At 45.7% G+C, this 22,592-nt stretch overlaps 1 protein-coding gene across 5 annotated transcripts in view; it reads left to right on the forward strand.

Moving 5' to 3' along the window:
- The window catches only part of IFT122 (intraflagellar transport 122), a 73,960-nt gene that overhangs the window by 18,717 nt on the left and 32,651 nt on the right, over nucleotides 1-22,592 (forward strand). For 2 of the 5 annotated variants that reach the window (XM_020981101.2, XM_078152216.1), the window contains exons 4-15: nucleotides 2,238-2,316; nucleotides 2,861-2,937; nucleotides 4,544-4,610; nucleotides 5,844-5,990; nucleotides 7,277-7,453; nucleotides 9,355-9,430; nucleotides 11,072-11,263; nucleotides 11,460-11,598; nucleotides 12,552-12,754; nucleotides 13,189-13,326; nucleotides 17,146-17,310; nucleotides 20,134-20,331. In XM_020981101.2, the coding sequence (XP_020836760.1) occupies nucleotides 2,238-2,316; nucleotides 2,861-2,937; nucleotides 4,544-4,610; nucleotides 5,844-5,990; nucleotides 7,277-7,453; nucleotides 9,355-9,430; nucleotides 11,072-11,263; nucleotides 11,460-11,598; nucleotides 12,552-12,754; nucleotides 13,189-13,326; nucleotides 17,146-17,310; nucleotides 20,134-20,331 (1,658 nt within the window). The remainder of the gene's footprint in view (nucleotides 1-2,237; nucleotides 2,317-2,860; nucleotides 2,938-4,543; nucleotides 4,611-5,843; nucleotides 5,991-7,276; nucleotides 7,454-9,354; nucleotides 9,431-11,071; nucleotides 11,264-11,459; nucleotides 11,599-12,551; nucleotides 12,755-13,188; nucleotides 13,327-17,145; nucleotides 17,311-20,133; nucleotides 20,332-22,592) is intronic. The other 3 variants (XM_020981097.2, XM_020981098.2, XM_020981099.2) reach the window with 2 other exon arrangements.

Here is a 22,592-nt window from a genome sequence, read left to right on the forward strand (position 1 = left end):
AAGATGGTGACAGCACTGAGCTGCCAGGGTTGTCGTGAGGATCCACTGAAGTGGTCACTGTAAAGCACTGAGCCCGGTACCTGGCACGGGTAGGCACTGTGTAAATAAACATTAGTTCTTCCTCTCACTAAGGAGCGCGCCTTTTCTGGGGGCCGAAACTACTGAAGTGAACAAGGTGATTTGAGGGAGAGAGTGCAGACAGTGAGGTGGATCTGGAAAGGCCCGCCTGCATTTTACTCCGTAGCCTTTCTTGCTGTCCCTCCCATGTGCCCCTCCATTTCCCTTCTCCTCCCCTTTACTCTCACTTTTTCCATGCCTGGAATACTCTTGTTTCCCACCTCTGCCTCTGGGCATCCCTGGCTTCCTTCAAGACTCACCTGAGAGCTACCTTTTGCATGATGCTTTCTCTGGTCTCCCCAGCATCTAGGGCCTCCCCCACCAAAGGTTACTGTGTATCTGTTACCCTTATGCCTGTATGTCCATGTTGTTTCTCCAATTAGTAGGTAAGCTTCTTGAAGGCAGGGCCAGTTTTGCTTTGGTCTTTGCATCTGTGGTACAATGCCTAGGGCACAGTTGGTGATTCATACATACTTGTGCTTATCTGATTGATTTGCTGGGAGAGATGATGAAGTATCCCACATAATTGTTTCTTGTTGGCTTTGGGGATTTGTTTAATTACTTCAGTTAATTGCTTCTTAATCTGCTTCTTCAAGGAGAACCTGAGGCCTGTCCTTCCACTTAAGTGCAGCTTGCTTCTGTGTTCTGGCTTTATTTGTAGTAAGAATGTCTGTACTGAAATGTTTCAGTTCCTCTAGAAGCATGTACATTTATTCATCATCGGACAAGAATCTCATGTTTGTAGTACTACTTGTTAAACCAACGTCTATAGCCAGTCTAAGAACCGTAACATTCTTAGCATTGTCTGCTCCCTTTTCCACAGTTCTGTTACTGCTCCTGAAGAAGCAAAGGGGATGGGCAGGTTAGGGAACCTTTCTTGTGCCCAGAGGCACATAGCTAGTAAATGGCAGAGACAGGATTTTAACTCTTATCTTTCTGACTCCAAGTCCAGCAGTCTGTCCACTTTATCAGTGACCTCTTTCTCTCCATCCTTTGTGATAGATATTGGTGTGTAGATTTCAATTATCTTCTCTGGGGTCTTGAATACTGCAAAGTATGAAGTATTATGTTAAATGGTGTCTCTTGTGGCCTTTCACCAAAATTCAACAACTTCTTATTAAGCACCTCTCGGGTGCCAGGCACTGTGGTAGGTACTGGGCCCACAGAGACAGAATTAAACAGATCTTGCCCTCAGTAAGCTAGACAGATTCTTCTGGACCAAGACAACTTTACCTGTCTGATGCCAGGTGCTCTATTTACCTGCCCCAAAGGAGCACCTCCGAGCTTGAAGTCTTTTAGTTATAATGAGAATGTCAGTATTGAGCTGGTTCATTTCTTCCAGTAGCAGTGATCACCTTTACGTTTGCTCTGTTCTAGGTAAATTATGGTAGGAGCTGTTCACAGACCTCGCCTTGCCACCTCCCAGCTGGAAGCTTCCTTTCCTTCCTGACACTTTCCCCATTATTTTGTTCAGTCCATCATATTCTACCTTCTGCTAATTTTCATTTCTTGTGTCCTCACTAGGAGAGTCTAAGCTCCTTGTGGGCAGGGATTATGACTTTTTCACTTTTCTGGCTTGTGTGTGGCACACAGTAGCTGCTTCATAAATATTTGCTCTTGAATTGAGGAGCAGAGACAATAAATGTCTTAAGAGTCAAGCAGGAGGTGAGATTAGGGTAAACTGGAAGTGACAGAGGAAGACTTTATTGGAGGAGGCGGGTCTTGTGTTGGTGCCTGTAGGACAGGAGAAAGGCTGAGAGCATTCCATAGAATGAGAACTGTACAAGGCAAGGTTTGGAGGGAGGGTTCCATCTGACCCTGGTAGGGGAGGATGAGCAACCAGCCTGGCTGCACTGTGGGTGTGGGCCCTTACTCGGAGTCTTCTCAGAGCGCTTTCCCCTTGGTCAGTGTTTATTGTTGTGATCAGTGCTGCCTACATGGGCCCTGCCCAAAGGGGAGACCGTTTTCTAGTGGTCTCTGTATTTGGCAGGTAGAGGAAAGGGACCCTTTCTGACACTTTTGCTCAAGAGTCCAGAATTTAAACTTATTTTAGTACTTTGAGGTGGTTGTTTAAAACAAATGGGAATTAATGGAAAGTTTTCTTTTTGAAAAAATTTTAGGCAAGCGTTTTGCTTCTGGATCAGCTGACAAAAGTGTTATCATCTGGACAGCAAAACTGGAAGGTATTCTGAAGTACACGTACGTAATCTTGTTTTTTCATTAATTTGACTCCCTTTTTAAATGATTGCAGCAAGAGACCTTTAAATCTCTCATGCAGAAATCTTTTACTGTAAAGGTTAGACCCCTGAAATGAATGTGTGTGTGTGTGTGTGTGTGTGTAGGGGGTGGGATGACATTCCTGTACTCTGAGAGAGATGAAATGTCCAAAGTGAAAAAGAGTGAAAAGAGAGGCGAGATACCATTCATGCCCAGCATGGCCTCCCTGTTACTCATCCTCAGTTTTCAGACACATTTATCATTCGTGTGCTTATCCTGAAATTGGCATTTGGTAGGCAGTCTCTCTCTCTACACGTAGTTCATCCTGTTTGACATCCACACAGGCAGCAAACGCTTGTTCAGACCCCAGAAAATCTCCTGGGGAAGCTGACTTTGAGGGTGTATCTGTGTCAGTCAGGTTCAGAAGAACCCTCAGGCGTGATCCAGCGTGATGTTCTTGCTTGGAGGACTCATCAGCTTGAACCAGTGAAATATGATGTGTATGTGTGTGTGTGTTTTCTTTCAGACACAGCGATTCCATACAGTGCGTCTCCTACAACCCTGTTACCCATCAACTGGCATCTTGTTCCTCCAATGATTTTGGTAGGTTTGGTTTCCCGAAGTTCTGGCCTTGAATGACTGTACCACTGTGAGTCAGGAGTGGGCTGAAAATCCCCCAATCCAAGCACGGTGTGGGGGGTTGGATGCTACTTCTTCGCTATGACGTCATTTCTGAGATGGCCAAACATTGTGGGGAAAAAAATATGTTGAAAATAGGAAGGATTCTTTTTTTTTAAACTTTAATAATATTTTGTTTTTTCCCAATTACCGGTAAATCCAGTTTTTAACATTCATTTTTAAAACTTTTGAGCTCCAAATTCTCTCCCTTTCTTCCTCCTCCCCCCTCCAATAGGAAGGATTCTTGAGAGAGGGTGGCCTTTATAAGAAGACTGGGAGCCATGGGGAAGGGAAAAGTAACAAGTATGGTGCCCAGAGGGGCTGATGGAGCACAAAGAAAGGGCGCGTATCATTTGTTGTATCTCAGTCATAGGAGGCATCTGCTTTTAGTGCAGTCAACTGAAGAGTTATCTCCACTGAAGGCAATGTATACTAACAGTGATAATAATTTACATAGCGCTTTAAGATTTGCAAAGCACATAACATATATTAATTCATCTGATCTTCACAACAGCCCTGGGAGGTAGATGCTATTATTGCCCTCATTTTATAGCTGAGGAAACTGAGGCTGAGAAAAGTTAAGTGACTTGCCCAAGGTCAAAGTAAAGTATCTATGGTAGGTTTTGAGCTCGAGCACTTAGACCTTCCCTGGACCAGGAGGAAGACAGAAGACCTGGGTCTCAGAGTGACCTTGGGCAAACCACTTAATTATGCTAAGCTTCTGTTTGCTTCTCTGAAAAACAGGGTCGTGCCCACCTGGCTGACCCATGAGGTTGTACTTGGAACCAAATGAGAGACTCTGGCTGAAGTCACTTAAAAGCTGTAAGTCACTTTGTAAGTCGAGGTGGTGTTAGGAAGGCCAAGGACAAGGCAGCCACGGCCTGGATAATCTAAGAGAGCAGACAGTACAGAAGCAGTTTTCTGAAGACCTGGGACTGCAGTGTAGAAAGGCATTTTTGCACCACATTTATCTTCCTGATTTTGTCTGGCCCAGGCTGGTGGTAGAATTCATTTCTATTTCCTGAACACAAATCAGCCGACAGAAGCAGTCTCAGGAGCAAGAGAAAGCTACTTTGCCCTGGAATGTGTACAGAGTGGAAAATCAAGAAATTCTTTATTTTGAAACATTAAAGTTGGTTTTTATTACATAGAAACCTGAGGTTTCACAAAATGGGTTTGATTACTTTGAAAACAAAATGTATCTCCTCTAGCCAGAGCTCCCTGACGGCATTTGAGCATAACGGCAGAGCTGGGAGGAAGAGTGACCTGGATGGCCCTGGCCCAGCCACGCCTCCTCTCTGGGCCTCCATTTTCTCTTTTGAAAAAGAGAGGATGGGACCAGCCTCCTTGTAAGGGCCCTCCCTGCTAAGAGTTTAGTTTGATGGTTCTTGAAATCTGTTGAGCACCAACAGCCAATTGATTTTGTGGCCCCAATTCATGCCAGAATTGATTTTCCTGTAGTCGTTGTTTGTAATTCAGCCGAACTGTATTTTTTATTTTTGTCTTTCCCTTCTCCCACCCTCTTCCCAAGGCTTGTGGTCTCCTGAGCAGAAGTCTGTCTCTAAACATAAATCAAGCAGTAAAATTACCTGTTGCAGGTGAGCATCCAGGAAAGGGGGGGTGCTTTGGGGGTGAGAAAGGGGAGGTGAGCAGGGGGCCAAGAAGGTTCCACCTCAGGCATCCTCTGTCATCCTCATGGAAGGAAGGGTAGTAGAGAGGTTTGTCCCTCCATTACCAAGAGGGCAGGGAGGGGAGGGTGTGGAGGGACAGAGTAAGAAACAGGGAGAAGGAGAGACGTAGAGAAAGAGACAGAGAGAGAGGGTAAGGGGTGAAGGGAGAGGGAGGGAGGGAAAGAGAGACAGAGACAGAGAAGGGCAGAGTGAGAGCTCCAGGCTCCCTTTGGGTAATCGTGATCCAGAGAGAAGCCTTGTTGAGCATCAGGTGGCTGGGGGCGAGATCCTGAAGCTGTCGGCATTGCAGAGTCTCCCGGACTTGTGAGAAGGCATCACCCAGAGCTGAGGGCACCAGGGTCCTGTCCATCCTCAGTGCAGCAGGCTTCTTTTCCGAGTCTCACTGTTGACTGGAGAAGTCAAAAAGGACATCAGATGTGGTTCTCTCTATTTGCACCTGCAACTAGGAATAGGTCAACCTTGAAACCCAACCATAATTTTTTTCTTAAATTTGTTTTTTATTTTATTTTTATTCTGAACTTGACAAACATCAAATAAAATTGGCAATTCCATACGCATGGAAGGACATAAAAAGAGGGTTGTACGTGAAACTGCAGGTTTCTATTAGACACAGCTGGCTTTTTCTATTAGACACAGCTGGCTTTTCTTGTGAACTACCTGGGCAGCTCAGCCTGGAGCTTTCAGTGTTTTCCTTGTTTGTTCTTCTCTCTTCTGCTGTGCATTTTTAGAAGGATGCCTCAGTGGCCCTTTTGTTCTTTTCTTTCTCCCCCGCTGCTATGGTACCCCTGTTCTCCCTCACCCTTTGATCATTACCACCCCATTGGAAGAAAAAAGAAACAACCCTCCTAACAACAATGCCTAATCAAGCAAAACCTCCTCTCACGTTGGCTGTGTCCACAAATGTTCCTCTTCACCTGTGTCCCCACCCTCTGCCAGGCGGTGCCTGGCAGGCTCATCCTCAGCCCTTGAGAATCAGAGTTGGTCTTTAGATTGATGAGAGCCCTCGAGGCCTTCAAAGCTGCTTTTCTTTGTAATCCGACCTGATGCTTCAGGAGAGGCCTGTCAGGGTGTCACTTCTCACCCCACGTTGTCTTTCCTTTGTCTTCTTGGTCATTTGTTCTCTGGTGGTTCTCTGAGCAGCTGGACAAACGACGGTCAGTACCTCGCTCTGGGGATGTTCAATGGCGTCATCAGCATCCGGAATAAAAATGGGGAGGAGAAGGTGAAGATTGAGAGGCCAGGAGGAGCCCTGTCTCCAATCTGGTCCATCTGCTGGAACCCTTCCAGGTACCAGCATCTGCTGTCCTTTTTTTTTTTTTCCAGGGAAATAGTGACTTTTATGAGAACATTTCTTAGAAAGGCTGCTCCTTGTTGCCTCCTTCGAGGAGCCTTAGCCCTTCTCACAGAGCCCTCATCAGACTCACCAGCTGGTTTAATTCTGAAATGGGCTGGATGGAAGTAGGGCTTTCACTCTTTTTTTTTTTCAGGGACCTAGAGGAGGCCTGCAAGGCAACCAAGTTGAAATGTTAAGCCATTTTTCCAGGCCAGCCTGAAATAGATTTTTTTTTTAATCTGAATAATCCAGATCTGAGTCCTTTCCTATTGTCATTGAGTTACTTCTCTACCTTTTCACTTTTCTTTAGCTCATTCAGTTGTATCCCGAGGTATCCCCTGGGGACTGGTTTAATAATGCAGATATGTTTTGGGCTTTTTTTCCTTCCCCCTCCTGTTAGTGCCTCACTCCAGGTCAAGGCAAACCACTGGTCTTTCCCAGGCACAGACCCATGTAGTAATAAAGAATAAACTCTTGGCCACCCAAAATCAAATCAATCAATGAATAATCATTTATTAAGCTCTTACTGTGTGCTGAGCACTGTTGCTAAGCACTTGGGATACAAAAAGAGTCACTCTCTTCATCTAGCTCTTCAGCTTCCATTTTTTGAGAAGTAGAAGTTCTCAGAGCAATGGAATCTTATCAAGTGGTTTCCTTGAAAATCAGTGCACAGAATGTTTTATTGGCCCTTTCTGATTTGGGGCATTGAACACCTAAATCCACTGAGGGCACTTTCCTTCCACCCAGTGCACTTTTGAAGATGGTGAATGTGATGGGGCATCTTTATGTTTCTTTTTACATAGACTTTTGCAAATAGCATTACCATGTCAGCCCCAAGCCCCCAGGGCCCCTTGAAGGTTAACTGAAAGACCCCAGCTTTTCTCGGTTCCTTGCTTTGCTGTCTCTCAGCTCAGTGGTGTTTTGAAATGGGTGCTGGTATGAGTCCTTTGGCTGGTGCGCCCAGAGCTTCCTGTTCCCTCCTGAGCTGTTTTGAATGACATATGTTTCCCTCTATGGCTCTGGTGCCCGTCTAAGAGATCCTGCTGTTTGATTTTGTGGTCACAGATGTCTTTGTGGCTTCAGTGTATCATTTTTAATTCATGAAAAACAGGATACTCAGTGTACCTGATGCCCACATTCTTCATGGGTGTAGCTTTATCTCCCCATTATGCACTTTGAAGTCATAGCTTTAGAGTAGTTCTAGCTAATGTGATTGTGAATGAACAATTACTGTCTACAGCCGATGGGAGAGTTTCTGGATGAACAGAGAAAATGAGGAAGCCGAGGAGGTCATTGTCAACAGATATTTTCAGGAAATCCCTTCCACTTTGAAGTCAGCCGTGTACAGTAGTCAGGGTAGTGAGGCAGAGGAGGAGGAGCCTGAGGAAGAAGAGGACAGTCCCAGGGACGACAACTCGTGAGTGTGTTCTGAGGAGAGCTAAAGTTAGCCCTTCCATGATGAGAATCCAGGCCTCAATGGGAAATCTAACTGTCTTCAGGTCCCTTTACTCAGGGTGGGCCAAAGAGTTAGCGGTGATGGAAGCTCTATAACACACACACACACCCTCCCAGCCATCCTGCCATCTCTCACCATCTCTGTGAAAAATAAAGGTCCTAGGTCTTTCAAAAATAGCAGTACTGCTCTGTAATTTTTTGAAATTCTGCATTCCATCAACCACATTCCCCCAGAAAATCCTTTCATTCATAGGCTTCACCCTCTTACCATCTCTAACAAGAATGGGCTAAGAGTAAATTAGGATAATCATGAGAACCAAGTATGCTTGGTTATACAACACAGTCACTGCATTTAGTGGGAAACAATGATTTAGTGAGGGGTAGACCCCTGACGTTGTACTGGGCTCTCCCAAGATGGTCTGTTGGGTATTGGGGCACTTGCCTCCTATTCAGGCATTTGCCCATGTAGACCACAAACAAATCAGTGAATGTACCCTCTGCAGAAACCAAAGATAACATTCCCTTGTCCTCTGCCTGATATTTGCCATCACCTAATAGGTTTAGAAATGCACACCCAGCCCTGTAAAATGGGCTAATTATTTTCTTCTCAGCACCATGCCCATGATTTTTTTTGTGTGAGGCAATTGGGGTTAAGTGACTTGCCCAGGGTCACACAGCTAGTAAGTGTCAAGTGTCTGAAGCCAGATTTGAACTCAGGTCCTCCTGACTCTAAGGCCGAAGCTCTACCTACTGCGCCACGTAGCTGCCTCAATACCCATGATTTTAGTAGCCGCCACCTGGCCAATTGTGGTACCTTTGAGATTATTTATAGAGTCCCAGTGGAAAGGCGCCCTCCAGGTGGCGATAGTGGAGAGATGCTGTACTAGCGCACAGCCCAGCCCGTGTTACCTTTCTAGTCGTGGCTCAGCCCTCTGGCTTTCTCAGGACTGCCATCTCCTCCACTGATGCCATTGTCCTTTCGTAGTCTGTTATACTCGTGGGCCTCTAGTCTTCTAGGCCAGCGCTTTCTCCTCCGCATCCAGAGGTGGTCCCAGCTCTCCAGGGCTACTCTAGACATTCTTAAGGGGATCCTTACGTTGGGCCTACTTACTGGAAATGATTTTTTCCTGAAAGTATAAAATGACTTTTATTAATTTGTCCCTGATGGAGTTCAATTTCTGAACTAATATTACATCTTCAAAGGGCCTAATTATCCTTCTATTAGCCCTAGCTAGTGATCTATCTGTGGTTAAAATGCAATAAGAGAATCATCTAGGTTTCAGATTTTAATGTTTACTCTGTTAAGAAGGAGAGGAAAGATTGGGAAAACTTCTGTTCATTAAAAACTAGATGGACTGGATTTTCCCACTCTTCCTTGTTTGCAGAAGACCTACTTCCTAGCTCCTTGTTTTACCATCTTCCCCAAAATGTTACTGAATTTAGAGAGAAAAGTAAAGGTCCTAGGTCTTTTAAAAATAAAGATACTAGGTCTGTAGTGCTTTGAAATCCTGCATTCCATAAACTATGTTCCCTGAGAAAATCCTCGGTTATACCCTTTTATCCCTAGGCTTTACTGGCTCTGACTATGGTTGCACCCAACAAAGGGAGCCCGGGGTAAAGAATATTCAGTTGAACAACGGTTCCCAGGGAGAGTGCTAACCTCGCCTCATCTTTACCACATTAGACTGACTGCATGTATTGTGCTAAATAGCAGCAGCCTTTGGCTCCTGTACAATTGTGCAGTGTTTGCCCCTTGCAGCCAGGAACCGTATCTTCTCCTTCCTGGTGTTTCTGAATCCTGTAGAAATAAATGCATCCACAGGCCATTGCCTTGCATGACCCTTTTTGTCTTTTGTTGATTAGAGATGAACATAATGACATCCTGGCTGTGGCTGACTGGGGGCAGAAACTCTCCTTCTACCAGCTGAGTGGCAAACAGGTTGGTATCTGATCCATTGGAAATATAGCTGTTCTCACATTGGTGATATGTTCTCTCCCTCTGAGATGTTTGCTTTTGGGGTTCTAACTCGGGCTGAACATTCACCCACATGGTTCTTCATTCATCACCCACTGGTGTGGTGCCTGGTGAGTTCAGAGCATCGTGCCAAGGCCTGGTAGAACTTGACGAGTCAGGCTAGCTCCTTTGTGGGTCTGAGGGAGCACCTTTCCTTCCCTTGCCACCTGCCCCACTGGAAGCCTTCCTTCTCCAAATCCTCCTCTGTGTCATGGCTGTTTTCTTGTCTCTTCTTGTTTCTTGATTCTCATTTCTTAGTCTGACTAAGAGAGCAGGGGCAGATGGTGGTGGTCAGAAAGCATTTCTAAACTCAGGAGCCAGCCTCCTGTCCAGGCCAGGCCTTCTTTTGAGTCTTTCGTCTTCTTTCCACAAGTGCTAGGCTTTCCTGGCTCCACCAAAGAGGTGTTTTTTGAGTGCCTTTTATGAGCAAAGCAATGTGCTAGACACGGAGGAAGGAGGAAATAGCCCCTCTCCTTGAGGAGAAAGAAGGCGTACACGTGTGAAACATTTAAGTCGTAATGTGAGGAGCGTGTGATTGCTCCAAAAGTGTTATAAGTTGCAAGTGCTATAGATGTTCAGAGGAAGGGGGAGGTCAGCCAGTCCACAAGCACTTAGGAAGCCTTTACGTGGAGCAGGCACGGGGCTAAGCATCGGGGTACAAAGAAAGGCAAAAATACGAGCAAGGGGCTCGTGTTCTAACGGGGTGGGGAGACAGCATGCAAAAAATTGTATGTACAAGATATATACAGATAAATGGAGGGTACTGTCCAAGCAAAGACATTAATAACTGAGGGGGCTGAGGAATGCCTCCTGCAGAAGGTGGGATTTGGATTGAGTCCTCAAGGAAGGCAGGGAGCTAAGAGGCAAAGGCAAGGAGGGAGTGCCGGTGTGCCGGCAGGGAGTTGGGGGCCTCCGTGGAGTGCTGGGCACAAGGAATGGTAAGTACGCCAGTGACCCTGGATTGTAGGGTTGTGGTGGAGAGTAAAGATGGAGAGGTCAGAGGGGGCTGGGCCGAGAAGGGCTCTGAAAGCCAAAGAGGAGTTTCGTATTTGATCTTGGAGATGCTAGGGAGCCATGGGAATCTACTGACTGACTACTGGGGGAGGAGTCAGACCTGTGCTTCTGGGAGAACATTTTACTGAATGGATCAGAGCACACTTCATGGATGAGGAGGACTGAAGGAAGTTAGAATTTGGATACGTGGAGGGGAGAAATGAGTATTTTAAGGAGGGGGAACCTTCAACAAATACTTAAAGTTCTTGGGAATGATGTATTGGAAAGTAGGCTGGGCTTGGAATTAGTAGAAAGACTTCAACCCCGAAGTCCTGGCTTTGATCCTTACTCTCTGTGTGCTAGGGTCACATCATTTTACCTCAGTTTCCTTATTTGTGAAGTGAGAACAACAGTGCTTGTGCTACCTACATGCCTCACAGGGTTTTTAATGGAAGTGCTTTGTAAACCCTCAAGTACTATATTAATTTATTCTCCCTTTTGTTGCCATATCACATGGAGATTGTGAATTAAGAAATGGTCTTTTTTTTTTTCCTGTGATTTTTCTCCCTTTAGGTTGGGAAGGATAGGTCGCTGAACTTTGACCCTTGCTGCATTAGCTATTTTACCAAAGGAGAATATATTTTGCTTGGAGGTTCAGATAAACAAGTCTCCCTCTTCACCAAAGATGGAGTACGTCTTGGGACCATAGGGGATCAGAATTCCTGGGTGTGGACGTGTAAAGTTAAACCGGATTCCAATTATGTGGTGAGAAGGGAAATTTATTCTATAGGGCTCCGCCCTCAAGTAGATATTGAATAAATATGTATATATATTTGCTTCCATCTATGTTAATGCAATCAAGCGATTATAATAGATGATACTTGAAGACTCTCCGTAGAGAATAGTAGACCAGACCCTTGACATACAGGGTCTTAGAATTCTCATCTTTCCTTCTTTTTAGGTGATTGGCTGCCAGGATGGAACAATTTCCTTCTATCAGCTTATTTTTAGCACAGTTCATGGGCTCTATAAGGACCGTTATGCCTATAGGGACAGCATGACTGATGTGATTGTCCAGCACCTGATCACAGAGCAGAAAGGTAGGAGAAACCATGTGGATAAAACACATGTGGATGGATACACCCGAGAAGGAAAGTTTGCTGGAGAAAACTGGAGTCAGGTCAGGAGACTTGACATTCAGTGCCCGTACCTCTTCATTGGAAAGATGTGGAAGAGATGGTGCTGATGGTGCAGCCATCAGAATGGGCAGCCTGTGGTCTTGCACCCTTTCCACTAGGGGTCACTCTCTTTCAGGATTTCAAGAGTATTTCCAAACTCTAGTAGATGGTGGTTTTGTTAGGAGACTGCTCAGCAACAGTTGTCTTTGGGGCCCGCTGTGGGTGTGAACATGACAGGTTTGAAATTGATCCCAAAGTGTCGAGGTGTTTTGAGTAGACTTACACTTGGATGTTTTGACTAGTGTAGACCAGCAGGTATAGTCTATACCCGTTCAGTGGAGAGGTCACCTGGTAGGCCAGAGTTTGAGATCCAGTTTTGCAACTTTCTGGCCTCATGATTTGGGGCGAGTCATTTCCCATCGTGAGCTCCAGTCTGCTCACCTGCCCGATGGAGATGGCCACGATTGGGCTGCTGACCTTACAAGGTGGTGAAGCTCCAATGAGAGCCGAGCTCTTCGTGCACCATAACGTACTTTCCAGTGTAAGAGTTCTGGAATTGTCCTGGAGCGCTAAGTGTGCATCTCTTTGCGGGTTACAGTTGATCATACCTAGAAACAAAGCTATTGGGAGCTACAGAACCATGGGAGTCTGGTATGGCGCCTCAGGCAGCCTCTCCTTCCCTGACTGCCCAGCACACAATGCTCAGTCTCTTATGATCTGCCACTAACAACTTATCATAGCTAACTTGCCTGGAAGGCCCCATTGTCATGGCCTGTGGCATGCAGGCAGAGAGATTTCCCTGCCTTCTACATTACCTCCGGCAGCCTCAGAGAGAAAAAAGCCCGACACCAGACTCCTTTTTTCTTTCTTGACAGTTCGCATCAAGTGCAAAGAGCTTGTGAAGAAAATTGCCATCTACAAAAACCGGCTGGCTATCCAGCTGCCGGAAAGGATCCTAATCTATGAATTATACTCTGATGACTCCTCAGACATGCATTATCGTGTTAAGGAAAAGATCGTCAAGAAATTTGAGTGTAATCTATTGGTGGTGTGCTCAGATCACATCATCCTCTGCCAGGTCTGGTGCTGTATGTGTGTGTGTGTGTGTGGTGTGTGTGTGTGTGTGTGTGTGTGTGTGTGTGTACAACCTAAAAATGATAATTAAAGCTTAATTAATGCCCATTAGGTATTCAAGGAAAGAATTCTCTTGCTTCCTAGGGAATTCTCTTAGCTCCCAGCTGTTGACCAAAATTAAGTGACATTTGGGGATGCTTTGGATCCTAGATTCCTAATGTAGAGCTGGGTTTGGGGTCACTTGGAATAAAATGGAGAAAGTCTTTCATAAGTCAGAAATTATTACCGCCGAATGAAATATTTCTGTTTCAATATTCTTTAAAATCCAGAGCTTTGTGGGAAGGTTAGGCATGCCTCTGGTCACAGGATAACTTCCTTGGGGAGGACCAGCAGTATCTGCTTTGTTAAGTGTCCCTGTGAATGATGTTTGGTTTCTAGGAGAAAAGGCTGCAGTGCCTGTCTTTTGGAGGTGTAAAGGAGAGGGAGTGGCAGATGGAGTCCCTCATTCGTTACATCAAGGTGATTGGAGGGCCGCCTGGAAGAGAAGGCCTTCTCGTTGGCCTGAAGAACGGTCAGGTGAATGTTTGCCGCTTAAGTTTGTTTGGTGAGGGCCTCAATGTGCCTGGTAGTCTGTACGCTAGCTTACATGGCCCAGCATAGCCTTGACACCAACACAGGTTTCAGGGAGCAGTTAAAAGCTCCCATGTTTTCCAAGGGCTTGGCGGAAGGGAGCTTAGAGTGTGACTTTGTGCACCAAGGAGCCTGAGGGGCAGCATTTCCTAGTCATCAGCCCAGTAGAAGAGCGTGCCTCAAATTCTTGGCATATTCACACGCCAGGGGAATTGTCATTGCAACCACTGAGCTGGAGTGGTCAAAAATGGATTAGGTTACTGAAGGTCACCCAGAAATGGGAACTTTATTAATGCCTTGCAGGGAGGAGGGAGACAGGGAGAGAGAGAGAGAGAGAAACTGTGACTTAGGTCACATTCATGTGAGTGAAATGAATGTATCTTAGTTAGAGTGTTAGATCATACTCATAACTTGCAACAAAAGGCTTGTAGCATGGCTCATATGCTTGAAAAATGATTGACGTAGCTCCCCGCACAACTAAGTTGGCCTTAATGATCGATGTTGTCCGAGAGTAGAATGCCGGCTTTGTGGTCCCTGCTCCTCCATATACCTAGAGCTAAGCCTTCATCCTCCCTCCAGGGGCAAAAACCAAAACAGAAAATGGAGTTTTTGCTTGTTGCTGGGGCATGATGACCTAGTTATGCCTGTGGGAATCCATGCCAGTCAGAATTTAGATGCCCTTCAGTGCCCATCTGGTCCAAGCTGAACCTGAAAGGAATCTTTACTATAACTATGTGGAGAGGGAAAGCCCCCTCCCTCGCAAGGTCAGACTTGGCTTCTTTGACATTTCTTTTTGACATTGTTTCTGATCCTGCCTCTGGGACCAAACAGAATCAGTCTCCTCCCTTTTCCATATGACAGTCCTTCAGAAATCCTGGAACACAGCTTTTGTCTCTCCGTAAAGTCTTCCCCGGTCTGGTCCCCAGTCCTTCAGCTGGTAGACTCAGGAGCCTCTGCCCTCCTGGTTGCTCTCTTCTGATACTCTCTGGCCTATCAGCATCCTTGAACTGTGGTGCCCAGACCTGAACCAGGGCCTCCAGATCTTTCAGACCAATTGTTGTCTGACTGTGCTGTGCCAAGTACTTGGGAAGAAGGAGACTTTGCGTTTCCCTGTATTGAATTCATCTTATTAGACCCAGCCCAGTGCTCTCGTCTGTCAGGATCTTTTCGGATCCCTGACTTTTTTGTCCAGCGTGTTAGCTGTCCCTCCCAGCTTTGTTATCTGCAAATGGGATGAGCCAATAGAATGATTATAACCCCTGTAAAAGAAAAATGACGTAGATGATTGGATTTTCTGATTCAGAATTACTTCATTGAGAAGCTGTGATCAGATGAGGAACTGAGCATGACTCAGGCCTGGAATATCGTCCTTAGAATTTGGGAGTTAGCCAATATCAGTTTCTCCTTTTCTTAAAAAAAAGCTACTTCATCCTGTAGATTGCTCCGCCAGATGTGGCCATACCCCTGTACGGCCCTGTCTGGGCCTGTCCTGGACCCTCTTCTCTCTTTATGTGACAGCGGGCCTAGGGGCAGGAAGACCTGAGATCACATCTGCCCTCAGACCCTTACTAGCTGTGTGACACTGGGCAACTCACCTAACCCCCTTTGCCTCAGTTTCTTGTTTCATAAACAGCACCTGCCTCACAGGTTTTTTGTGGGAATCAGACGAGATAACACCTGTAGAGTACTAAGCATAGTGCCTGGCACATCGTGTTGTGTAAATGTAAGCTGTCATAATAGTAATCATCATCATCATCATCATCATCATCATCATTATTATTATTGTCTGTGCGCTCTTTCTTATTGGTCTCACTGGCTCCCACAGTGTAACTGTCATCTCTATGTAGACGACTTCCAAAGGTATGCATGTGAAGGTTATACTTTCATTCTAAGGTCCAGTTGCATATTTTAACTGGGTGTCCTGGAGGCATCTCAAACTCATAGTGTCCAAAATAGAGCTCACCATCTTCCCTGACCCCCCAGATCCACTCCTCTTCCAGCCTTCCCTTTTTCTGTCGAGGGTGCCGCCATCCTGATGGCCATTGGGGGCACAATGGATACAGCTGTGGGCTGGGAGTCAGGGAGACTCCTGTTAAGACCTTAGTCCAAATCCAACCCCAGATACTCATTATCTGTGTGAGCCTGGGTGAGTCACTTAATGTTTGTTTGCCTCCGCTTCCTCAGCTGTCAAAAGGAGATAATGACAGCAGCTACCTCATAGGATTGTTGTGAGGACTGAACAAGATATTTGTAAAAAGCACTTGTTACAATGCCTGGCACATAGTAGGCTCTATATAAATGCTTATTCCCTCCCTCTTCTCCCCTCTTCCTAGTCACTCATGTTCACAACCCTGGCATTATCCTAGACTCCTCTCAGCACATATATCTAAGCAGTCACCATATCTTGTCATTTCTGTTTCCCAATTCTCTCTTGCATCAGTGCCCTTCTCCCCCGTCAGGTAGCCATCCCCCTAGTTTGGACCTTATTGCCTGTCCCCTGGGCTGTTGCAGTAATCTTCTATTCGATCTCTGCCTCAAGTCTCTCCCCACTGCAGTCCGTCTTCACCAGAGCTGCTGAAGTGGTTTTCCTGAAGTGCAGTTTTGAGCGCATCACTTCCCTTCTCAGTAAATGCCAGTGCTCCCTGGTGCCTCCAGGATCACAGATAACCCTCCCGTTTGCCTTTTAAAGCCCTGACCCCAATCTCCCTTCCTGCCCTTACCCCTTCCTTCCCTTCCCACACTTTACGGTGCAGCCAGACTGGCCGTCTCACTGTTGCTCACACTCAACACTGTCACCTTTGCACCGGGCATCCCCTAGGCATGGCCTGCTCTCTGTCCTTGTCTGTGCTTCTTGTAATCTCTCATTTTCTTCAAGACTCAAGTCACATGCTGCTTTTGACATGAAATCTGTGCTGATCCCTGTCTCTCCTAGCGCCCTCCTTCCAAATGGCCTCAAATAGTACATACATACATGTTCATAGGTACATATATGTGCACAACCTCTCTGGCTCCTTTTTTGGAATCTTAAGCTCTCTGAAGGCAGTTACCCTTTGAGTCTTATCTTTGTATTCTGCATGCTGAATCTCTTGGTATTGTGAGAATCTTGCACAAATTTGCTCAAAATATGGAAATTCTGAGTGGGATGTATGAGAACTTGAAAGCTCCGTTGTGGCCTCCCTGGCAGAGTAGCTTGTGTTCATTAGAGACAAGCAGATGGTCTCATAGATGAGGCTGCCCGAATCTGTTCTGAGGTTAGAAACATCAACCTTATCGTGAGTAGTTACCAAAACCCATGTAAGATGTCAGTGGGGACTTGAACCATTCTGTATCAGAAGAAATCATTTGTTGTCATTTTCTGCATGAAAAGGGATTGATTCCATTCAGTTCACAAACATGTACTGGCTTCCTGCTAAAGGGGGGGGCCTCCTTTTGAGCAGGGAAGGATCACTTTTGGCTGGAGAAATAGATTCACATCATCACATGTTAGTTTCTGACTAGAATCCCCGTAGGATGGAGCGTTTAGCCAGCCAGAACAGAAAACATTTATTCTGAGGCATCAGGGTGACAATTTTGCCTTGAACCCCAGTTTTACCCTGTTAGTATATGGTATCTTCCCTATGTATGGGAAAGGTGTCCTTGTGCCTGGAGCTCCTTGTGAAATAACAGGAGCCAATTTCCTCTGTGCCAACGAGCTTCTCAGACATTCCCTGTGGTTAGGGCTTCATTGAAAGCAATGACTAACACTTGCTATTGAAACTTTTCCAGATCCTAAAGATTTTTGTTGACAATCTGTTTGCCATCGTCCTGCTCAAGCAGGCCACAGCCGTGCGGTGCCTGGACATGAGTGCATCCCGTAACAAGTTAGCTGTGGTGGATGAAAATGACACCTGCCTGGTATATGATATTCACACCAAAGAACTGCTTTTTCAGGTAGGAAATTGGAACAAGCCACTGGGCCAGCCAAAGTAAAAGTGACGGCCAGCTGGAGAACTAAAGGCCTTTCAATCTTCCTCTCTTTATTTCACAGGGATGTTGCCAGAGTCTACAAGATAATACTAGTCAAATGATTGAACCCCTTAGGGACAGGCATTGTTTGCATACCATCTGATTCTGTTGTGGAGGCAGGTTAGTGTACCAGGGAAGGTGAGGGACAGGCTGACCAGGTATCCACCAGCTTCCCTCTCCTCCCCCTAGGAACACTACTGCCCGATTGTTCTCACTCTGCAGGTAGTGAGGGCTGGTTTGCGTGAAGCAGGGGACGTGAGGAGCTGGGATCATTCCCACTTGACTGTGCTTCTGTTTCCAAATTGCAGAGGAAGGATGGGGATTGCTCTGTCACAAGTCCTTTCTTGTGCCCCTGAAGTTTTCCAGAATTCTGCTGATAGTAGCAGTGGGGTAGAGATAGGTAACATACCTCCTAATCCAGAAGCTGCTTCCTGTTGCTGTAACTCTTTCATCCTACTGACCACCTTCTAGGGGTAGATTCCAATGTCCTCTACACCCCCCATGCCCACTTTAACTCCCTGTACTCAATCTACTTTCCTCACCTTCACTCCTGCCCCCAGTCCTTATCTGGGGAATGCAAGCAGCTTGGGAGATTGTGTGTCTGGTAGGGATTCCCCTAGGTCAGGGGCAGGGGAGTGGTAGAAGGATCAGGTAAAAATCTTAGAACTTGCCCTTGGGTATAAAAGATCCTTTGACTACTGGTTTTAATTTCTTTTTGTGGTCTCCATAAGGCTGAAGAGCCAAGCAAGAAATTTTGAAAAAAATCCCTTGCTGATTCTGTTTTTATAGTGTATAAACTGTATACGCAGGACAGTTTTTAAAAATTTTATATCCATTTGGAAATGAAAGATGTGATGTTGAAACAGTGACAAAGGCCATGTGCTCTTTTTTCCCCCTATCAAACTGTTATTTTTTCTTATTAAAAATTTGTTTTTAACATTCCACTGAGCCAACCATTCTGGAGAGCAATTTGGAATTATGCCCAAAGGGCTATAAAAATGTGCATACCCTTTGATCCAGCAGTACCACTGCTAGGTCTGTATCCCAAAGAGATCATAAAAAGTGGAAAAGGACCCGCATGTACAAAAATATTTATAGCAGCTCTTTGTGTGGTGGCAAAAAATTGGACATTGAGGGGATGCCCATTAATTGGGGAATGGCTGAACAAGTTGCGGTATACGAAAGTAACGGAATACTTTTGTGCTATAAGAAATGATGAGCAAGCTGACTTCAGAAAAACCTGAAAAGACTTGTACGGTCTGATGCTGAGTGAAGTGAACAGAACCAGGAGAGCATTGTACACAGTAACAGCCACATTGTTTGATTATTATGATAGACTCAGCTCTTCTCAGCAATACAGTGATCCAAGACAATTCCAAAAGACTCATGGTGGAAAATGCTATCCACCTCCAGAGAAAGAACTGTGGAGTCTGAGTGCAGATTGAGGCAGATTATTTTCTCTTTTTGTTGTTGTTTTTTTCTTTCTGGTGGTTTCCCCCTTTTGTTCTGATTCTTTTTTCACAGCACGACTAATGTGGAAATATATTTAATATGATTGTACATGTATTACCTATATCAGATTGCTTGCTATCTTGGGGAGGGGGGAGGAAAGGGAGAAAAGGAAAAAATTTGGAACTCAGAATTTTACAAAAATGAATGTTGAAAACTATCTTACATGTAATTGGAAAAAAATCGTATTAGGAAGAATTTTTTCTGAGTTCCAAATTCTCTCTTTCCCTCCAGCCCCTCCCTCACCCATTGAGAAGGCAAGCAATATGAAATCAGTTATACATGTGAATCATGCAAAACATATTTCCTTATTAGCCATGCAGCAAAAAGCAAGAAAAATAAAGAAAGTGAGAAAATTGTAATTCAGTTTGCACTCAGATTCATTAGTTCCCTCTCTGGAGGTGGATAGAATTTTTTTATCATGAGTCCTTTGGAATTGTCTTTGGTCATTGTCTTGATTAGAGTAGCTAAGTCTTTCACACTTGATCATCACCTAATATTGCTGTTGCTGTGTACAATGTTCTCCTGGTTCTGCTCACTTCACTCAGCATCAGTTCCTTTAAGTCTTGGCATATTTTTCTGAAAATTCATCATGATCATGATCATCATCAACCCTTCATCATTTCCCAAAGCACAATAGTACTCCATCACAATCATATACAGTAATTTGTTCAGCCATTTCCCAGTTGATGGGTGTCTCCTCAATTTCCAATTGTTTGCTACCATAGAAAGAGCTGCTATAAATATTTTATACACATTGGTCCTTTTCCTTTTTCTTTGCTCTCTTTGGTATACAAACCTAGTAGAGATAATGCTGGGTGAGAGGGTATGTACAGTTTTATAGCCCTGTGGATGTAGTTTCCTATTGTTCTCCAGAATGGTTGGACGAGTTCACAACTCCACCAACAATGCATTAGTATCCCTTTTTTTCTTCATCCCCTCCAGCATTTGTCATTTCTGATAGGTATAAGGTAGTGCCTCAGAGTTGTTTTAATGTGTATTTCTCTAATCAATAATGATTTAGAGCATTTTTTCATATGACTATAGATGGCTTTGATTACTTCTTCTGAAAATTGCCTGTTCATATCACTTGACCACTGATCAATTGGGGAATGGCTCTTATATTTACAAATTTGACTCAGTTCCCTGTATATTTGAGAAATGAGCAGGCCACATTCTCTTTAGGGAAAAGTGCTTAGCATGGATGTGATTTAGTGGTCATCATCTTGTATCTCGTAGGAGCCGAATGCTAACAGTGTGGCCTGGAACACTCAGTGTGAGGACATGCTCTGCTTCTCTGGAGGTGGCTACCTCAACATCAAAGCCAGCAACTTCCCCGTGCACCAGCAGAAACTCCAAGGCTTCGTCGTGGGCTACAATGGTTCCAAGATCTTCTGTCTCCATGTCTTCTCCATGTCAGCTGTGGAAGTGCCCCAGGTAATGCATCAGTCAGTGCCATGTGCCAGACGCTGGTCCTGCCCTCCGCAAGCTTACCATCTGTTGGAGGAGACGACATGTAGCAATCAATGTATGGATAAAATAATTGCAAGGTGGTGGGAGGGGGATAGTCACCAGCGACTGTAAACCCAATAAAACAGACCCCACAACTGTTTTTTTTGTTTTGGAGGTGGGGGTGGTGAGTAGGGAAATGAGAGAATAAGCATTTATATAGCGCCTGTGTGCCAGGTACTGTGCTAAGTGCTTTTCAAATATTACATCATTTGATCTTCTTAACCACCTGAGAGGTAGATGCTGTTGTTATCATCTCCATTTTACAGTTGAGGAAACTGAGGCAAACGGGGTGAAGTGACTTGCCCAGCTAGTCAGTGTCTGAGGTGGGATTTTATCTGGGGTCTTCCTTACTCCAGGCCCAGCACCCTATTCACTGTGCCACTTAACTGCCCCTGTTAGAGAGGGGCAGCGAAGGGAAAGGAGAAGTTGGGGTGATAGGGAAGAGGTTGGACAAAGATCATCTTGGGGAGTAGACAACTTCCAATGAAAAGTAGAATTTTCAAATCTAATCCTGTTAAGCTCTGTTTCTGGAGGTTCTGATGTGTGGCATAGGGCAGGGAGCAGATGAGAAGTGACAAAAACCAAACAGTTCCAGAAGGAAGACCCTCTTGTTCCCTCCTTTTGGCCTACAGGGAAGAGCTGAGTGGAGGGTCGGGTTTTCTCTCTGTGCCAGAGCCCTCTACAGGGTCGCTGCCCCAGGCTCCACATCCGGCTTGGCTGACACAGCACAACCACTGGGGCCTGGGGAGCGAAACCTCAAGACAAAGGCCCTTTATCCCCTGCCTCGCCTCCAGCCAGCCTGTGGGGTGGCCGGAGAAGAGGGTGAAAGCCTCAGAATCACCCAGGTGGTTTCTGGTTTCCTCTCGAAATGTGCATCCTCTTGGGCAATAGTTAGTTTGTTAGGGCAGCTGAGTGCATCAGAAGACCCCAGTGTGTTTGATAGAGGAGGGGAGCCTGCAGGGTGGTGAGTCAGAGAGTCAGTCATGTAGCTCAGGGGATATTTATTTTATTTTAGAAATTCTCGTACCTGGAACCCCAGACCAGCCTGGCTGGTCATCGTTAGTATGGAGTGCTGAACGAGCACACGAGCACGTTCTCATACCGGCCCTGTGCTGGGAGTGGGGACACAAGGAGGATGAGCTGCAGCTTCAGGCACCAGGGACTGATTGGAGAGCCAAGACATAGGCAAGCAGAGCAGTTGCAAGCCCTCCAGGAGCTCACAAGCGAGGTCTGTGAGGGCTTTTGGAGGGATGAGAATAAGGTCAAGTGGGAGGGCATGTCAGGTGGAGACAAGATGAGTATGGCCCATTCCAGTAATGATGAGATATGGGACCGACTCAAATCAGAGTCATGAAAAATGAGCTTTGATAGGGAGGGGGCTGTGAGCCAGGTGGAGGAGTTTGGTCTAGATTTTATAGGCAGGAGGAGGGGGAGACAGCTAATCATGATAATAACAGATAAAAGCTAGCGTTTATCTAGTGCTTTAAGGTTTGCAAAGCACTTTTTAAGTTAGTTTATTTGATCCTCACAACAACCCTGCAAAATAAGTGCTTTTGTTACTCCCATTTTACAGATGAGGAAACTGAGGCAAAGAGAGGTTAAAGTATCTGAAGCAGGATTTTAATTTGGGTCTCCCTGCCTCCACATCCAGCACTCTGCTGACTGTCTCTTGTGCCAGGCTTTGAGTTTGTGATATATGAGGATGGATTAAAGGAGCTGGGAGGGCTGGCTTGGAGAAGAGAGGAGAGTCTCTAGAGTCTTGTTAATTGTCTTCCAGTATCTGAAGGGTCTTGTGAAAGAGTGATTCTGCTTGTGCTCTTTGGCCCCTGAGGGCAGGACGAGGAGCAGATGTGGATGGCTAAGGGACAAGTTCAGGCCTCATGCCAGGAGAAGCTTCCTCCCCATTCCTCCCCATTGCATCTCTCTCTGGGGGAGGAGTGGGCTCCTCATAGTAGGGGCCTGAAGGAGCTTTTGTCAAGGAAGCTTTAGGGGGAACTTGTTCACCTATGGCGTGGGCAGGAATTGTCCTTGAGCTCTCTCCCCTCCGAAGCCCAGGGGCCCTGTGAGCTCCCAGAGGCTTTGAGCAGGAGATTGGCCTGCTCAACATGGCGCTCTGAGAGCAACCCAGCAGTGGGTGACGGGATGGATGTGGAGTGAGGGAACTGGAGCTAGGGAGGCAAGTTAGT

The sequence above is a fragment of the Phascolarctos cinereus genome, unplaced genomic scaffold (genome assembly GCF_003287225.1).
Source record: "Phascolarctos cinereus isolate Bilbo 61053 unplaced genomic scaffold, phaCin_HiC Scaffold_4;HRSCAF=312, whole genome shotgun sequence".
In the NCBI taxonomy this organism is placed as follows: Eukaryota; Metazoa; Chordata; class Mammalia; order Diprotodontia; family Phascolarctidae; genus Phascolarctos; species Phascolarctos cinereus.